The sequence below is a fragment of the Meleagris gallopavo genome, chromosome 5, assembly GCF_000146605.3.
Source record: "Meleagris gallopavo isolate NT-WF06-2002-E0010 breed Aviagen turkey brand Nicholas breeding stock chromosome 5, Turkey_5.1, whole genome shotgun sequence".
NCBI lineage: Eukaryota > Metazoa > Chordata > Aves > Galliformes > Phasianidae > Meleagris > Meleagris gallopavo.
Window position 1 is genome coordinate 22,612,272 of NC_015015.2, and position 18,572 is coordinate 22,630,843.

General features: G+C 40.8%; 1 protein-coding gene across 1 annotated transcript; it reads right to left on the bottom strand.

The window, feature by feature from the left end:
- Positions 1–102: 102 nt before the first annotated feature.
- Positions 103–9,633, bottom strand: C5H11orf49 (chromosome 5 C11orf49 homolog; the record flags this gene model as incomplete). Its single annotated transcript, XM_019615557.2, has 3 exons — positions 103–869; positions 3,351–3,436; positions 9,524–9,633. Coding segments are annotated over 3 exons (492 nt in total), but the record flags the coding sequence as incomplete, so codon positions are not given.
- Positions 9,634–18,572: the final 8,939 nt, after the last annotated feature.

Genomic DNA, 18,572 nt, shown 5'->3' on the forward strand with positions numbered 1-18,572 from the left:
GGGAAGGGAGGGAGGGAGGGAGGGAGAAAGAGAAAGAAGAGAAAGAAGAGAAAGAAGAAAGAAAGAAAGAAAGAAAGAAAGAAAGAAAGAAAGAAAACACAAAAAACAAAGAGACTAGCTTTAGTTCAGTAGGGGATAGAAAAATACTAGGCCTTACTGTGTGTCCTTGACAGACACATTCTTCATAGTTTCTAGCATGTAGTGAGCAGATTTCTTTTGCCTGGGATCTGTAACTAGAGACCAGCTCCATCCTGGATTCCAGTACAGACCAGCAGTGTGATCTTGTCTAAGGTACTAAGGCTTCAAACTCAATCCACCTCACTGTGGCTTGCCTATGCTTCAGCACCCAGGAACACACTTGCAGTCATTTATCTCCAGATAATTAATGATGGTAGATTAACCTCTCCTTTATGAAAGTGTCCATGTTAACATAAGAAGGAAAACAGAATTCCAAATCAAACAGCTCAAGAATGTGCTCGAACCCCCACGTCTCTTAGGCCCTTGTAATTGTTTTTCTCTTTTGGTTAAAGCAGTTCTGCTACGATCTCTCCCGTCATAGTTCTCCAATGAGATCTACATGAAAATTAAACTGATGTATTTATTCACAGCTCCAATCTTACAAAAGGTCTCCAGAAACAGACTTTCACATCTGTGTTCTGGACTCTGTTCATACCTGTATTTTGATCTGTCACACAAGGTCTCTAGGCACTGGTAGAAGAGAGATGCCTCTACCCCATCAAGCAGGTTGCAGTCATTTGGGGGTTGCCGCTGCCGATGTTGCCCAGAGGATGATGTTGGCACGATCACAGTATTTGGATTCTTACCAGCCAATAGATCTTGATAAATAGCAGCCACACTTTCCAGGAATTCTGGAAAACCAGAAAGCAATTTACAACTCAGGGCTATAACCAGCAAAGCATCCTCCTGACCTACCAGACCCAAGATTAAACTGTCATTCTCCACTCTGTGTTACGCATGACACCATCAGGAAATGGATGTTAGCACAACACTAAGGCATCCTGCATATTCAGATCAGATATGATGCAGGCACAAATAGCCATTTCCATATAAGTTGCGGACATCTCCCTATTAGGACGATTATGAGAGACTAGCCATTCTGTTCAGATTTTTCCAAAGGAAACAGAGGTTAGCAAACAGATGGAACAGTGGAGCATGAAAGCTAATGTCAAACATACAACTGGTTTGCAAAGTCTCAAAAATTTTCTTTCTTTACCTACAACCACCAACTAAGAACTCACCAAGCTGGGGCAAAATATATAGATCTGCAACAGAAGCAGAAGGAGCAAATTAGTCAGGGCTCCAGGCTGTATCCCAGCTTGTCTCTGTGCTCCTCCAAAGTAAATATAACACGGGATCTAAAGGAAGGGCCAGGGCAGGTCAGGGCTAGAGCTGGCAGAAAGCCTCTCCCCAGGCTCCTCATACTACCCACTGTTTACTGCAAGAGCCTAATTTTAAACAAGTTTGTTTATGGATGTGGTCAGCAGTTTACAAATCTAGATTCCATTTGGAGTGGTTTGTATGTGTGTGGGTTGGTGGGAGAGCGTATGACAGGCTGCATGTGTGCATTGTGCCTGGGTGAGCAGGACTGAGAAGGGATGTCTGAGTGTGTACACAAGGGCGTGTTTGTGAGGACTGCAGTGGCATTTGTGTCCCAAGTGAATGGAAGTGTGCGATGTGCGTGAGGCGGGTGGAGAGGAAAGGCAGTATGTCAGCCCTGTGGCTGCACTGAGGTTTTGCAGCTCAGTGGAAACATTTGTTGTATCAGAGAAGAACTTTCCAAAAGCATTTTCTGCCCACAGCTAAAGGCATTGCAAGCCTGGTTCTGCCCAACCTAAAATGACCATTTTAACTGGTTTTCTTTGATGACTTGTCGTGGATAATGTTGTGATGTGTGCGGGGGAGTTACAGGGTAAGTATACACAGAAAAGTACTAAGAAATAGAGATGTTTGTATTAGGAACAGCAGCTGACTCGTAACTGCTGCAAAGATGAAAATTGACAGGTTGGATCAGATCTCCAGGCCACCCAAGGTTGCACTCTGACCACAAACCATGCTTTATCACAGCTTCTAGCCAATGTCTCCTAGCACCTCGAACCTGGCTCCTTTTGCCTGATTAAGGCCAAATGAGAGCTATGTCCATCAGAAGGAGCTTATTTGCTTTTTGAAACTGCACTATGCTGGGAGACATGAGTACCCCACAGCACCCCGTGCTTGGGAACATATCTCATCCTGATAAGGGAAATGCTTCCCTCTTTTTCCCTACCAATATAGTTCCCTAAATGAGATTTCCTCTCCTCCACCACACTTTAGGGGACTAGGACAAACAAGCCAACATATTTTAAAGCATCTCTGCACAGGAAAAATACACGAATATTTATCCAAGTTTCTTCCCCTGGCCTCCTGAACTTAGTTTAAAAATACCTCAGGATTTTCACAGATGTGTATGTGTTGGTGAGTGTATGTAAAGATAAACACACACAAATTGTTATTATTTGATATGTAATTTTCCTGTCAAGAATTTTAAAAGAAGTACTCCATCTACTTAGCATTGGGAGGAAAGATAGAGTATGAGAAATGACCAATAATATGGGGAAGGTAGACAACGATTAATTGTTCCTTTCCAATTAGGGGCTCTCAGAGAAAAAAAAAAAAGCGGTTCTTCATGGAACAGGTGGGAAGCCTGTGCAACTCCTTGCCAAAGGGTGTTGCGAAGGTTAGGTGTTTACATGATTTCATGTGGAGAAGACTTCAGAAGAGGAATCCAATAGGGATTCCTAAACCCAAAGAAACTATATGCATTTCAGAAAGATTTTGAGCTGAAAACAGATTGTGATTGAGTGAGTATTAGGGAAGAGAATTGTACCCATTTGCCCAATTCCTTTTTCTTTTCAAGGCACCAGCTGTTGGAGCCAGAATGCTGGGCTTGCCTTGCTCTAGGCTCTTCTGATCCCATTTCCAGCAGCAGCCAGTACTTTAGAGGCAGAGATGCTGCGTTAAAGAGTTATGGAAAAACATGTTACTAGTAAAAGTTCATTGTTAGTTGCTAACATACACTTGATAAAGATAGAAAATCATGTCTCCGGGCTAAGACAAATGTATTCATAAGCTTTGGCCATTCGAAGTATCTTGCTATTCAGCAAAATTTGAAAATTTTTTATGAAACCTCTTTATCTACTGGTATCAGTGATAACTTTTTCACAGTAGATCCCATTATCTATATGTTGTCTGTGAAAAACCACACACTTATAAGATTTTAAAAAGTGAAGGGATATGGAAGCTGGAAGGTTGTAATGACATGCTAGTGGATGAAGAAGCTTCCCAGTATTTACCTGAATAGTAGAATTGGATCTGGAAAGCAAAGAGGAAATCAGAAAAAGACATCAGACAATCCATAGCATCATCCATCAGCACAATCCTAGGAGCAAGACGAGAGGAACAGTTTAGCATCTCCAAAAGGATGAAATCTTCAAGCAGGAATACCAGGTCTACAGAAAGAGCAGCTAGGGATCTATGTGCAACTGAGGACAGCCAGCAGATTGGCCCAGTATAAGAGGCTGGGAAAGGGGAATGGGAACATCCATCAATGCATAAGTGTGGACATCCTAAAATTAAACAAATGCAGCTTGATAAACTGTGGTGAGATAATCCTGAGTGTCAATGCTATTACACGCTTCACCTTCAGCACAAACAGAACAAGATGAACATTAAATGTAATTCAAAGCCTGAGGGACGTGATGGAATAAACACTGGCATTTAAAAAAAAAAAAAAAGGGTTCACATGACTATATAAAGAACAACTGTGCTAAAGGCAGTTACATGAGAATAAAACTGGTGTGAGCAAAATGAGACTTATTCTGCTATTATTTTGTATACCAGAGTTCATTGGACTGGGCTATTTTCAGATTTGTAATTATAACAGCAGCGATTAGCTCCCAATCTATGGTCAAACCTAACCTGACTAAAAAGGAAATAACACGATGTCTCTTTTGCACCAGCCATCAGCTTTAAAATTACCCACTGTAAACATCCGATCTTCCTTTCTTGATGAATGAATCAGTCTCTTTTTGTATATTATCAGGTCAAATTTCACAGAGAGTGGAATCTTCCTAGGCTAGTGACAATGCTTCTTTCTCTCTGCAAAGTCCCAGGTATATTTAGGGAGTTTCATGCACCCCTATTTTGAACCACGCAAATGGCAAATGCATCAGACAGAAGCCATAAAGATGAAGTAGAAGCGAGAGCAAATTCCACCTCCTCCTTTCAGGAAAAAAACTGCTAAGAACTAAATTATTCCAAAAGCATCATTCTGGTCACTATCACTACATAAAGATAAAAAGCTCTGAAGAGGAGAATATTAAACTTGGGCTGATCAACGATAAGTCAGACTGGTAAACAGAAGGAAACACTCCACTTATAGGAAAAAAAAAAACGAAACAAAACAGAATATTCAGAGGATGCTAAAGAAAGGTGGTTGGTACTTCCTTTCAGCTGTGTGCTTTCCTGGACCACCACACACAGCACTAAGCAGAAACAGGTCTTCTGACCCTATCTGGTCAGTATCTATCATATCATGCCATATGAGAAGGATTACCATTTCATTACAGCCAAAGTATAGGTCATCTTGTAGGACCCTTTTCAACATGGGGCCAAATGTGACCCACAAACCAATTCCTGCAGCCTCAATAGTCTAAACACGTTGCTGGCAAAAAGCTGTTATGTCTCATGTAAAAGACTCCAGGGAGCTGTGTGGGAGGCTGACCTAAAAGAGCTACACGATCTAGCAAAAGGCTTACTTCCCTGCCACTCAGACCAGTTCTGTTCGCTGTGGCAAAATCAAACATGCAGAGCAGCTTGAATTAATTACCTTAAAGAAGAAAGACTGAGGCTAAGAGAGTCCCCAGGAGAAAACCCAGTATTTAAAACAAAACTCTTTGAAGATGTCAAAGTGCTTCTGATTTATTTATTATGTTCCAGAAGCCTCCTCCTCCTCATGTCTAAAGAAGCAGTAGCTTCAGTGCTTAATTCTCACTAATAAGCATGTTACTGAAGTTGTCAGTGGCCACATCAAGAAAATGGCTTTGAAGCTGGCAGGCTGAGCATCTTCATCTCTCAGGCAATACTGCTCAGCTACTAGCATTTCCAACCACTCTTTAAGCACTGGAAATGCTATGGGCCACATCACTGAGAAGCTGCACTCCCTGCTTTGAAATGCTGGTCTGTCTCCTAGATACCCTCAAAGCACCAGCTCCAAAGCTGTTACTGGTACATTTCGACATCCTGGAGAAGTAGAAGAACAATAATGAAGAGTTTTTAAATGTGTTTTGTGGAGAGACAACATGATATCACCTTCACGACAATAAACTAAATTTCATTTCTTAAATCTAAAGCTATGGTCAGAGTGTGTGCTCTGCGGCAGCAATTTCCACTCTCCTACCTAAAGAAGAGCATCAGGAAGTAGGCAGAAGTCTGGGAATTTAATATTTCTTGCTCTTAGAGATGGCAAGGAGCCTCAAAGGGGTACTGTATGGCACATATGTAACAGGGGAATGTCTAAATAGAAGCAGGTGCACTCTGGTGCTGGGTTACTGACTCCACTTGGCCCATGAGTCTGCACTCCGGAAATGTTGAGGAGTTTTAAAATCCAATACAATCACTTATGAGGAGATTGACTGCAGCTGGCTATTTCCCCACATAGCCAGCTGACTGTGCAGCCAGGGAAGCTGAGAGAACATCATATGCAACGTATCTGCACCTCTTCCCCGAAACAGCTGGCAAGGAGAGAATCCCAGACAGCAGGATCTCAATTGAGGACAAAATCTGAAAAATCTGAACTGGAATTCAAGAGAGTTCATCAGGTAGCCAGTTTTTCAAGGGATTGTTTATTTGTTCTTGTCCAAATTAGCCGTTAAGCCCTTGGGGGGCTTGGACTTAGTTACAAGGTTAGTAGTTGGCCCTCCATTAATAACAGAAATTAAGGAGAAAATCTGGAAGGAACTGAAGAAAGATGCCTACACTTGAGGGATTCTGGTAAGGATGTAGTAGTCTTTTAGGGTTCAAGCGGGTTTGGCTGGTAGGAAAGCCTTGCTGCTGTGCCAATGGGGAAACTTTGTGATCTGCTGACTACAGCTAGAATTTTAGAAACCCAGACTAGACAGGATGTTCCCAGGACAAATTCTAGACCCGGCAAGTTGACCAGGCAAAGGACTTTTACCGCTCTCTACTACCATTAAGGGCTAACTGACTGTGTGTCTTAAAGCCAGGCTGGATCAAATGGGTCTTCAGAGACTTGGTTTGTTTATTGATACATGGAGGCAAAAATAAATGGAACACACAAAAAGGGTAAGATCTGCACTCTCAGGCAATCTTTTAGCAGTGGGTGTACAGGCTTTCATCACCCACTTCTGTTAGCACTTACCAATGCAACGTAAGCTCCCATACTGCATAAACCAGCTCAGGACTGGTTTATGTACTTACTCTATGTACTACTCTGCTCACACTAGTCCAATGCAGGCAGTGAGGTCCTTGCATTTGTTACAAGAGAAAAATCAGTGCTCTGGTAAGGTCCTGAGATTCCAGCACCAAACAAGAGAAATTTCTTCCTTTTCTGTCCTTCTGCAGTTTCATGATTCAGAAAGCCAGAAGGTGCCTCTGAAGATCAGAAATATGTCTGTAGATAAAAATCTTTAACATGCTAATGCCTATGACCCTTTGAAGAAAAAAAATGTCCAAGAAATCTCATAGACACACATAACTTGTTTTTTGGGCAGCATGACCTCTGCATCTGTGTGGCACCAGGAATAGAAAAATGGAGGTCTCTGGTGTCATGCTAACAAAACCAATACTGTTGTAACCTCTGTTCTTCTGCTCTGACATTGCCTGGTCTTATTCCCTTCCAGTGTTTGTTATCAGTGCATAGCAACAGCTCCTGGACAAGTGGAGAGTACCGTGTTGTGAGATCATCTCAATCATGCAGCACAGAGAATACAACTATGACTGCTTTCTTCCTAGGAGCGCCAATAATGACACAGGTCCTGGCTGTATCAGCAAAGACTGCGGCTACTGCCACACCTGAATTCCTTTCCCAAGGCAAATTAGCAACAAAATTGCTAGGAGTGTGCAGACTGAAGGAGGAACAGTGTCAGGAGGTCTGTATGTGCCATTCCCACTCTTCAAGGACTCAACTGCTCCCAGAAGACCGATTCACCTTTCTGACAGGCAGAACCAGGGAGAATGATAGGAAGTGGGAACCGGACTAAGTAGCAGCATGGGAAGGAAAAAAAAGGAAAAAAGAGAGAGCAACAACTGGAAGCAAAGAGAAAGTTGTTTTAGAAATATAGCAAGTTTTATTAAAATTGCTCAATCGGATTATCTTCCAACAGAGTAATAGCATTGTCTAAGTAAATCTTTAGCCAGCCAGCAACAAGAGTGAGGTCATCCCCACCTGAGCTGGGGTGCATCTGACAGAGATTTCGTTTCTCTCTAACACCTGCTCTCAAAGCCTGCTCGCCTGTCTCTAAGGCATGCACACAACAGTGCAGCAGGCCCCTGAATGGGGCCTCTAGTTTACAGCAGCCTTGTGGATTAAATTCCTTGACACAAACATCATAACATGTGTAGATACGCTGAAGTCTCCTTTCATGCACCATCACAAATTCCTGCTCAGCTCAGCTGGATCCCTATGAAATGCACACCCACACATGGGACTGGTGCTGTTGTACCTCCATGAAAGGAAGCAGCAGATATATTCCTGCTGCAGGGTTAGCATTCTTTCCCAGTCTGGCATTGGAGGCCAAGCAACTGCATTTTGTTGGGCCCAGAAGGCACACTGATGAGCCAGAGGGAAAAGCAGCACTCATCTTTTAGTATTAATTGAAGCAGCACAGCTTTAATTCAGATACCAAGACATAGGCACCAAGGAAGAATTCAGTCAGCCAGGTGGAAGTACTAGCAGATGGATAACACTTTTTACTCTCCTGTCTTAGTATTATTTTCAAGAGACTCTGATGTTGAAGAAGGAAATGAAAAATACAAAAAATAAGGACCTCTTCATTATTCAGGCCATGAACAACAAAGGAGCAGCTAATATCATGATCACGTGCCTGGACTCTGTTTCCAATGTTATATCTGTGCCCATTAAAAAATTTTAATTTCCATGCCCCTTCTATTGAGATGGCTAGGAATTAAAGTATTCATTCAGTAATCTTGCTGTGATTACATATGTGTGTGTACTAAGATCTGAACAGAACCCCCTATCCCAAAAGATGCATATACTGTACATTTTCACTATCAGATAGTTAATAATCAATTGATGGACAGTCGGCTGAATATGAGCCATCAGTGTGCCCAGGTGGCCAAGAAGGCCAATGGCATCCTGCCTTGTATCAGGAATGGAGTGGTGAGCAGGACTAGGGAAGTCATGCTGCCCCTCTACTCGGCATTGGTGAGGCCTCACCTTGAATACTGTGTTCAGTTTTGGCACCTCAGTATAGAAAGAACACTGAGGTACTGGAGCTGGTCCAAAGAAGGGCAACAAGGCTTTTGAAGGGCTTGGAGAATATGCCCTACGAGGAGAAACTGAAGGAACTGGGGCTGTTCAGTCTGGGGAAAAGGAGGCTGAGGGGAGACCCTATTGCTCTCTTCCAATATCTGAAAGATGTTTAGAGCGAGAGCGGGGTTGGTCTCTTCTCACTGGTGACAGATGACAGGATGAGGACAAATGGCCTCAGGTTGCACCAGGGTAAGTTTAGGTTGGATATCAGGAAACACTTCTTTACAGAAAGGGTTGTTCAGCACTGGAATAGGCTCCCCATAGAGGTGGTTGAGTCACCATTCCTGGATGTGTTTAAAAGCCATTTGGATGTGGTGCTCAAGGACGTGACTTAGCAGAGTGTTGTTAGAGTTAGGGCAGTATGGTCAGGTTGTGGTTGGACTAGATGATCTTTAAGCTCTTTTCCAAACTGAGTGATTCTATGATTCTATTCTAACTGTCTGGGCTGGATTGGAACCAACAAACACTATCAGTAAAAAAGTCCCATATCACATTATCAGTGCCCTGAGCCATCTATCTGCTTTAGGCCTTGCCTAGATTAAAATAAAATTTCAAACAGATTAGCTACCGTGTTCTTAGCTAAAATACTTTAAAACATTAGCAATTCACCTGAGCTTAGTACCTTTTAAATGTGATCAACCATAGGAAGCTGGTTGGTAAATACATTTTAAATGATATCAGTTAAAACCACATTGGCTAACATTCTTTTATATGCAACTCACCTTCTGAACTTAGAGCAACATTCTGCACTCATATTTCAGTCTTTGTATACTTTAAATATATATTCTTTCTCATTGCTACAAAAACACTGTTTTTAACCCCAAATCATGTTATCTCTTTTCCCCAGAATCTTAAAAGCTGAAGGTCTCTGTTCATACCTTTACCCACAAATCTAGTTCCCAAGTCCACTTGTGCAAGACTGATCTTGCTCTAAAAGAGTAAATGAGAACCCACCTTGCTGCTTTCTGAGTGAGTTCCATTGGGAAGTCAGGGCAGAGCAGCTGCAGTAGGCAGTGGTATTCCTGTGCTGTCAGCAAATCTGCAGGAAAAGAAAGGTGAGAATATCACAGTTTTTTTACAGGATGATCTCTTCCCATGCTTCATCTCTTGAAAAAAATTATGCTCTCTTCTACCCTCATTTTAAGACTGAGTAAGTAGCAACAATAAATCCACTTCCTTATTGCCTAGGCCCTCAGAACTAGACTCTGCAGATGGGAGCTTCAAGTGAACCTGACAACCAGAGGCCTAATAAAGGGGAAAGACTTCTAAAGCAATTCCCTCAGAGAAGCTGCTAGCAGATAGTGGTGATTCAGTGTGAAAAAAGAGGTAACCAAAACAGGGCAGTTTCAAGTGACAACACAGTTTGGTTTGACTTGAATGTGGAAAAAAGAATCTTTTCAAAGTTGCTTAAATTTGCTGAAATTCGCTGGCATGATGACATTCACCACAATAAGCCTGAAAACCATCCACAGAACATCTGGCAGCAGTAACAAAGGCAAACAAGGTTTTGGGGTTGTATATGGAAGGCTACAGAGTATAAACCACAGACGTTATTACTTTGGCATTTGGTAAGGCAGCTGGATGGTCTCTTTTTGGAATAATGTGTACAAATCTGGTCACTGTATTATAGGAAGCAGAGAACTAAGATCCAAGAAACACAAGAAGAGCAATCAAATGATTTATGTTTTAGGGAGCTGCTTTGTGAAAGAATGGTCAAGAAAGGCCTCTGTGGTTCAGCAAAAGGAGTCATAGAGGTGAATCTTATGGAATTTTATAGGATCCCAAGGGAATGGAAATATACTGATGTCAAAAAGCCCAACATGATTGTGTGTTCATGGTCCAAAAGCCTGTGGACTGGAGTTATGGAGAAGACTAGCTGAATGGCAGCAATTTTGCAGTACTTCTATATACAGAAAAATGTGAAGTATGAAAGAAAGAGCCAGGGGTGGAAATAGAACCAAGCAGTAATTGGGGAGGGAATCCAAAGGGCACAGGCATTAGGACTGAGGTACAGAACATCAGTTCTGTTACCAGAGACACATCTTAACCTTCCATAGCCCCTAAGCTCCCATTCAAATCATGAACCAAATATCACCTTTCCCAGCTGGTAGCCACAACTTCTTCCTACCTCAAAGCTAGATGGTTCCACAAAACTAAGAGAAAGGGAAAAAGCTACAACTCTGTCAGACATTTCAAGAGCCAGGTGTGCAGTACCAAAGGACATTTCACTGCAATATCCAACCCAGCCAAAGTAATTTTTTCAGTGCTGACTACAGAAATATTACAGGATCACTGTCATCAAAATCAGGTTACAGACTTTACCTATATTATTAGTGAGGGAACTGGAGGAAAGAGGGGAGAGAGCTAATATATTTTCTGTTCAGAAAACTCTATAACTGTAAGACAGACACTACCTAGAATTATATATTTTGCACTGCTCTCAGGAGGACTTTCTACCTGATAAAGTACCCTTGATTTCAAGTCATGGTACTAAAAGGTTATTTTGAACAATAAGTAGAAACATTTTGTTCAGCCTGGAAAAGCCAGCTCTGCAGTCAGAAATCAGAAATAATACAAGGGAGTCCCAGCTTGTGCATGTCTACAATACCATTATAGGGATTTGTACAGCCTACTCTTATACAGGGATAAATACATCAGAATCTCTCTTCTTCCCAGATAAGAATTGAATTCAGATTTCTGTGATGGCACTGAAATGTGAAATATCTTAGAGAATATGGAGGGCATTATAACTTCTTTTGTATTGTCATTTCTAACTAAAATACAATTCAGAAGCTGATCTCCGTTGCAGACAGTTGGTCTTTCAGTCATCATGTGACTGAGCTTGGGCTACGATGGTGTCCAGTACCACCAAGCTTTTAAGTGTAATCACAACAAGATACTACTGAAAGTGTCCCACTTACTGCAAGCAGTAACCAGCTATTTTTAACTGATTTTTCAGCCAAATGCCAGGTCACAATTTATATTTCATTAAATACAGAAAGAAAAAAAATTCTTCTCTTTTGTTTTGTTATGTTGACATTCATTTATAGCAATACAGATTTTGGTACTAATTTCTTAAAGAAGCTATTTGATCATTTAAAGTACGTACAAGCTTCATGAAATCATCTTCAACTAGCTCAACACAGGGAATAGGTTAGTAGGTGGGCATAAAAAGACACTTCTGAAACACATTTTCTCATAGTTGAAGAGTATGGTGTGGGCCTCTAACTGCTACTCTTCAAGGACTTCTAAATCTAGCTCTTTATAACAGTGGGCGTTAGAATCCCGATCTTTACCTAAAGAGTTTACATGTTAGTCCTCAAGGAATCACACCATTTGGAAGCTTGATCCAATACTCAGGTTACATTTCTGGTTTTGCTTAAGTTCAATTCCTATTTATGCATCCTTGTACCTCTGGCTCTCTGTTTTTTTTTTTCCATTCATTTGTCAGCATGCCAATAAAACAATTCCTTTTTTACAGTCTGTTTAACTGTCAACTATATTGATTTGAAGTTAAATCTATTTATTTTACTTCCCACACCTTGCCCAGTCATACTTGTTGCTCTGCTTTGTTCCCCTAACATTTTCACAGTGGGGTGGCCGGCATTGTACAGAGCATCCCTCATGCATTCAGAGCAGACAAATTCTGGGAGGATAATTCTCCCACAGACTTCTGAATTTTAGCCTTCTCTTTCTCCTCAAAGGTAGGAGGAGGTTTTCTGTGAAAGTTGTTCATAGTCTCTGTCAGGTTTCTAGACAAAAGCAGCTTAAAAGGGTAACGGGGCCCTAAGTAAGCATTAGTTTTGAGGCATAAAGATACCTCATTGCCTGGAATTAATGTATTTTTAAAACTTAATAATCATTTATGTTGTCTTTTACTCTTCATTCTTTGTACTGATTTACAGCACCATCCTTATTCCTCCACCAGAAAACCACAAAGCAACATACAGCTAAAGCAGAAGTCTGCCTAAAAGGACATTAGGAAAGGATAGCAGATATCCTCCCCAGCCAGCACATCAGAAGGCGACGTTTGTTTTCAGTAGAAGTGAAGAATTAATTACAGTTTTGGCCTTTGAGCAAGTAGTTCTATTTAGATGGGAACTGCATGCAAAGCTGAAGCAGCACAGGGAAGTTCCTTCTGTAAAGGAAGAAGCTTGTTCTTTACTCTTCTTCTTGCTGCTTATGCCTGGAGAGAAGGCACCCTCGAATGAGTCACCAAAGCATGTAGGCTTTTAGACCGTAACATAACTCCACCTGTAGACACCCCAGGCATCTGACCAGTAAATCGTACCAATTTCTCAGACTAGGGATGGATACCTATTAAACAGGAAGGAGGATCACCGCAGACCCTAGGAGGTGTCTACAGCTTTCTGTGATGACTGTTTTCTTATTCCCTACAGCAAGGTCAGTGAAGACCATGCAGAAAATTACTTTTACCCATGCACCATACTGCCTGCCAAGAGCTGCTTGGAATAAACAAGGGCAGTTTGGTGTATGACCACATTGCTCCTTCCTGTCTCCAGGCCACAGCTGAGTAAATAGTCTCCAATGCTGCAAGATGAAGAAAGAAAGAAAAGAAGGAAGGTATCAGTCAGAATATGTGAAAATTGGAATCCACAACTGCCACTTTGGTTGCTACCACAAAATTACTATATCTCAAGTTCCAGTAACAAATGAAGCAAATCACAGAGTTTAAGGCTGACCCTATAGCAGAGAAATATATGCACTCTACCATGATTTCACAGTGCAACAAACTTGATCATATCATGTGCTTAAGGATGAAGAGAAACTGCAATCTTCACATTAACCATCTTCATTTCAAAGTAACACTTTTCTACTGCAAGATAGCTAATCAATAAATTGCAGAGTGATTCTAAAACAGCAGTCCACTAAGAAGGAGACTTAACAGAAAAAGAAAAGTAAATCGGTATGGCTAAAGTTGCAGAGGAAGCTCTTTAACTGTTTACTCACAATTTTTGCTGTACTGGTCTCCAGATTTCTGCTTAGTCTCTACTGCTGCTGCATGATACTAGCAAAATCCAGACTGTTGTCCACCAGATCTCACCATCCATGATCAGTTTATTGTCCATTAATGCCAAGGAAGACTTGTCCTCACATTTCAGAGACACAGTGGACAGAGATGTTCATCCAAGTGGTACAGTCTTGGAAAATAAACACACCACTTTCTGGATAAAAATGGCCAGCCCTTGAAGGCAGCTGCTTTGTATTTCCCTGGCTTTTAAAACCTAGACTCTTTTACCGCTTCTGTTTCCTGTTTGTGGTAGCTGACAGGTGGCACCTAACACAAAGCAAAGCAAACTCCAGGAATGCTAAATGATGCATTTAGCCTCCTATTGGTGTCCTGAATGAGGTGTATTGTAGACACACCTGAGCTGTCTTTAAATCAGCTGTCTTTCATGTTGACAGCAGCCTACTCACAGATGCCTGGAACTCAGTGAAGGCCGTAAAATCTATCCAGGAAGCCAAGAAATATTTAGGACAGCCTGAACTGAAGTCATTGCTTCTGTATCTAGGCTGCTTTCGGCACAAGACATAGTTATCTACAGTGCTGTCACAACCTATGACAGCTATAAATATGCCAAAAGCAGTAGAAGAGTATTTATTGCAGTTGGTGTATGAAATCTGACCCAAAAAGTCACATTAGTAACTCCCCAGAAACAGAAGGATTGCCTTGATGGGAATAAGAAACTTAAAATTATATTCATCATCTTGTATATACAGCTATCCAAGAAGGCTGGAGCCCTGAGCAATGTAGCTTTCCACTCTGGATTATGGTAGGACGCAAAATTTCCACAGATTGTTTTTCTACCACAGCCATGAAGTCATTCAGGAGTCATAAAGTCATAGTCACGGTAAATCAGTCTCCTGGAAATACAACAGAGAAAAGTCTAATAAATAACAAAATGTACTTTGAAATGCTGGGAGAATCTTTCCTGGCCTTTAGATTTTTAGAGTTTCTGATATACACAGTATCACATCCTTAGGATTTTCTCTTTATACCTACAAAAAACAAATAAAAAAGAAAAAGCCTCTGAAAATAAAAGTCCAGATGTTCTCATGCTGTCTACAGGAGTTGCAATTCTACAAAAAAGCAATATAAACACATGCATAGTTAATAACACAATTTCACAATTTCCATCTGACTAAGAGGCTGTGCTCTGCACATCTTATTTGCAGGATTGTGATTGCCTAATGTCCTCACCTCTCCATACATCTGGCACTGGTAGCAAACAGGAAACCAGGAGCTCTAGGAAAATGAATCTAAGCATAGCACTTGATCAGCAATAAATTTATAAAATTTTACATTGAGATATTTTATGAACTATCAGGAAAAGACCTGTTGCTCTAACTTAAGGAAGTGGTTGTTTAGGACGATTTTGAAAGAAAATAAAAACATTGAAGCACTGTTTCTTTGACTGATTCATTTTTTCTCCCAACAAGAAGAGATAAAATAAACAGAAGCCAGATCCAAAATGTAGAGAGAGAGAGAGCAGGACCTCCCTTTTCAGCAGAGATAAACTTAGGTTCAGGTAATTCCTGCTGAAGATGTTTAAATTCAGAAGTTGAAGAGTATGCAATACTATTGTCATTAATGATCTTTATTGTCATTAATGGTCTTCTAATTAAAGGTAGGTTCAGGACAACTGGCTTTATTTGCATTACAGTTGCTAAGATCGTTTGTTTACGCTTTGATATCAGACACATTCTTAAGACTCATCTTCTAGCATCTTTCCTATATTAAAGCAGCAGCTGACTTCAGGTTACTCACAAATCTCGTTTTTCCACTGATATCATTTAGATCCTTCCGGAAGGGATCCCAAGGTATTCTCAAAAGACCATCTGACATGACAGCAAAGGCAGGTGGGATAACTGAAGAATGCATTCTGTTGCTAGAGTTTAGTTCTGTAGCTGAATTTTTCTAGAGTGGTGCTTGAAGCGCCAGTTTGCTTCTACTGACATACGAAAACATTTGCAAAATCCTGCCAGAACCAGATGTAAGAGTGTTGCTGCAGGCAACTAGCCTTCACAATATGTTCTGCACTCCACAAAGGATCATGGCTGCAAACAGCAAACTTAGGTGACTCCTGATAACAACACATAGAAAGACCCAGCTTAAGATATGGAAAAAATGAAGAGTGACGGAGATTTAGTAAGATTCACTTGGACTCAGGACAAATACAGTGGAGAGCTGAAGCAGACTGACCAAAAAGATTTGTTGGGGTAGTGCTGAAAGAAAGAACCATTAGGAAGGATTAACACTGTGGTTGAGTAGAGAGCTTTTTAAGTACTTTTTAAGTAAGAAGGAAAAGATTTATCTGCAGTTGACATAAAGAATAAAAACCTTAGTTCAAAAGGGAATCTAGACAGTTCAAATGAACAGAAGCCCCACTGAAAAGATGGCTTATTTCAGGCAAAGCTCCAGTGGCACCACTTTTTGAGTGAGCTGAAGATTTTTAAAAAAATGAAATGCTCTAGATAGCGTGGTTATTTTTGCCCCTTGATCTTGAACTGTTTCATCAATAAGCCATTTGTCAGGTTAACAAAAACAAAACATGAATCTGCATAGAACTGCTGCAATTCTATCTCCAGAATCCAGAATCTTGGTGTTTATGCAAACTTTCAATCATCCTCTAGTTCTTTTCAAATTCCCCATAATTATCTTACAGTATAAAACATTTCATGTGGCAGCATTCCTTCAGCTTAGAGGGAGTGCCACTAAGGTCAAGATGAGCATTGCCAAAGGTGCAGTCCAAAGGCTATGATGTGCCATGCTCATGTGGCCAGCATGGCACATCCAGAAACTGAAGAATTTAAACTTTATTAGAAACAAAAGAAAATTATAAAGAAAACATTCCAGTAGTGGAAGTTTAACCATCATCAATGCAGAATTCCTCAATCCACAGATAGCCTGAAACATGACTCAAGTATGAACTTTGGTAACTTAAACACTAAAATACACTAAAGATAATGTTAACTTCTTCATTTCTTCTTTTAACTTCAGGATGGGACTTCAGATGAAGTTGGATTTTAAAGAATTCAGAGCTCCTGAAGAGCAAGAACAGCAAGCAGTAAGAAAGAAGAATTAACCATAACTTTTGGAGGTATTTTCAGAAGTAGATCACCATGGAATGGCTTGGGTTGGAAGGAACTGTGAAGACCATCTAGTTCCAGCACTTCTATATTTCCCGCTCCATTAGGTTGCTTAAGACCCAGCCCACCTAGCCTTAAATGCCTCCAGGAATGGGGCATCCACAGCTTCTCTGAGCAACATGTTCCAGTGCCTCATCATGCTCTAAGTAAATAAGTTTCTCCTTATATCTACTTGAAATTTCCCCTCTTAGTTTAAAACTGTTCCCCCTTGTCCTATCACTACTGGACAATATAAAAAATTACTCTCCATCTTTTTTATGTTCCCCTTAGGTATTGAAAGGCAGCAGTGAAATCACTCTGAAACCTTCTCTTCTTCAGGCTGAACAACCCCAAAGATGGAAGAAAATAAACAAAAAAAAGCCTGGTTTAAGTCTGTCAGGTACATTACTGACTAAAGAAAGCAAGTAGTAGATAAAACTATTTGCTACACAGACACCCAGTTTTCTTCATGTAGCCTTCTTTGCAAGATAATCCTGTGTATAATCAAAAGCATATATAGTAGTAAATCTACACTCAGATATGTGAGTAAGATCTAAAAGGACATTTAGCCTTTTCCAAAGGACATTGGCTTGTAGCCAATGAAAAAGCCTTGTTTGGTGGACTACAGTGTGAGAATGTATGGCTTTCTATCATGTTTTAGATACATTAAAAAAGCAAAGTAAGAAATGCTAAGAATGTCCCAATATCTAAAGTTAAGCGTAGTAACAAATATTCTGTATATTCTTGGCTGACCATCAGCCAGTGGCCCAGCAGAAATAACTCCTCAGTCTGCAAGCAGTTAAAAAGGGAAATTACATAAGATAGCAAGAGGTGTTTTAATCTACCAAATATATGTAAAACCAAACCAAGATTGTCTCTTAAGAGATATAAACTGGAAAATCATAAATAAGGTACAATTTCAAAGTGAGATTAATTTACAACTGAAGTGCTGTTACATTTGCTATTCTTTGTATGTGTTGTCTATTACACCATTTTTTCCCTTTCATTGTCATGTCACTTAAGATGCAACTAGCAGATCTTCCAAGTGCTTCTATCTTGTTCAACAGTTGATTTTCTTCATTTTGAGGAGCTTTCAGTTGCTGATTGAGAAAATAATCAGTCCAATGCCAGAGCTATATGGTCGTGTCAACAATAAGGAGCAAACATTCCCGCAGGAGTTCTGGCCATCTGGGGGGCAGACTGCTCAACCACTTGAAACGGGACCCACAACAATCTTAATAGTGAAGTACAGGAATGCCGGCTACACTTCACTAGAGGGGACCATCAACATTTCCCCAGGCTCTCAAGCAGCATCAATAATCTTTAGGCAAGATGTGGATCAGGCTCCATTCAAGAAAACAAGTTGTCATTAAGCTTAAGATCTTCAAAACAACTGAAGAATTCATAGCTACACATCACGAGAAAGGCAGAGTAAATGGGCAGGTGGTATGCAGCTGCATCTCATGCAATACGGGACCTTACGTGCAACGCCTCCTCCCTCAGATGTGTACTGGATCTAGTGACAGTAATGGGACTATGGCCAAGGAGAGGCACACAGCCTTCAGCTAATGCTTAGTATTTCATCTCTGCTTTGGGAATTGAAGAAGTATATTTAGCTGGCAAACAACCCATTAGTGTCAAGCACAGCAGGTTTGAAATCGTAAGAAAAGCTATGACATTGGGCTAGAAGGAAAAAAAAGTGGGGTTTAAAGAGGAAAGAAGTGACATACAATGAACTCCAGAAATGCTGCAGATTGCTGTAGCAATCTCAAGTCTAAGACTGTATGGGGCTGCTGAATCACGGCTTGAACCTCTGATTGATCACCTGAGGCGAGCAATGAGTCAGCCACGG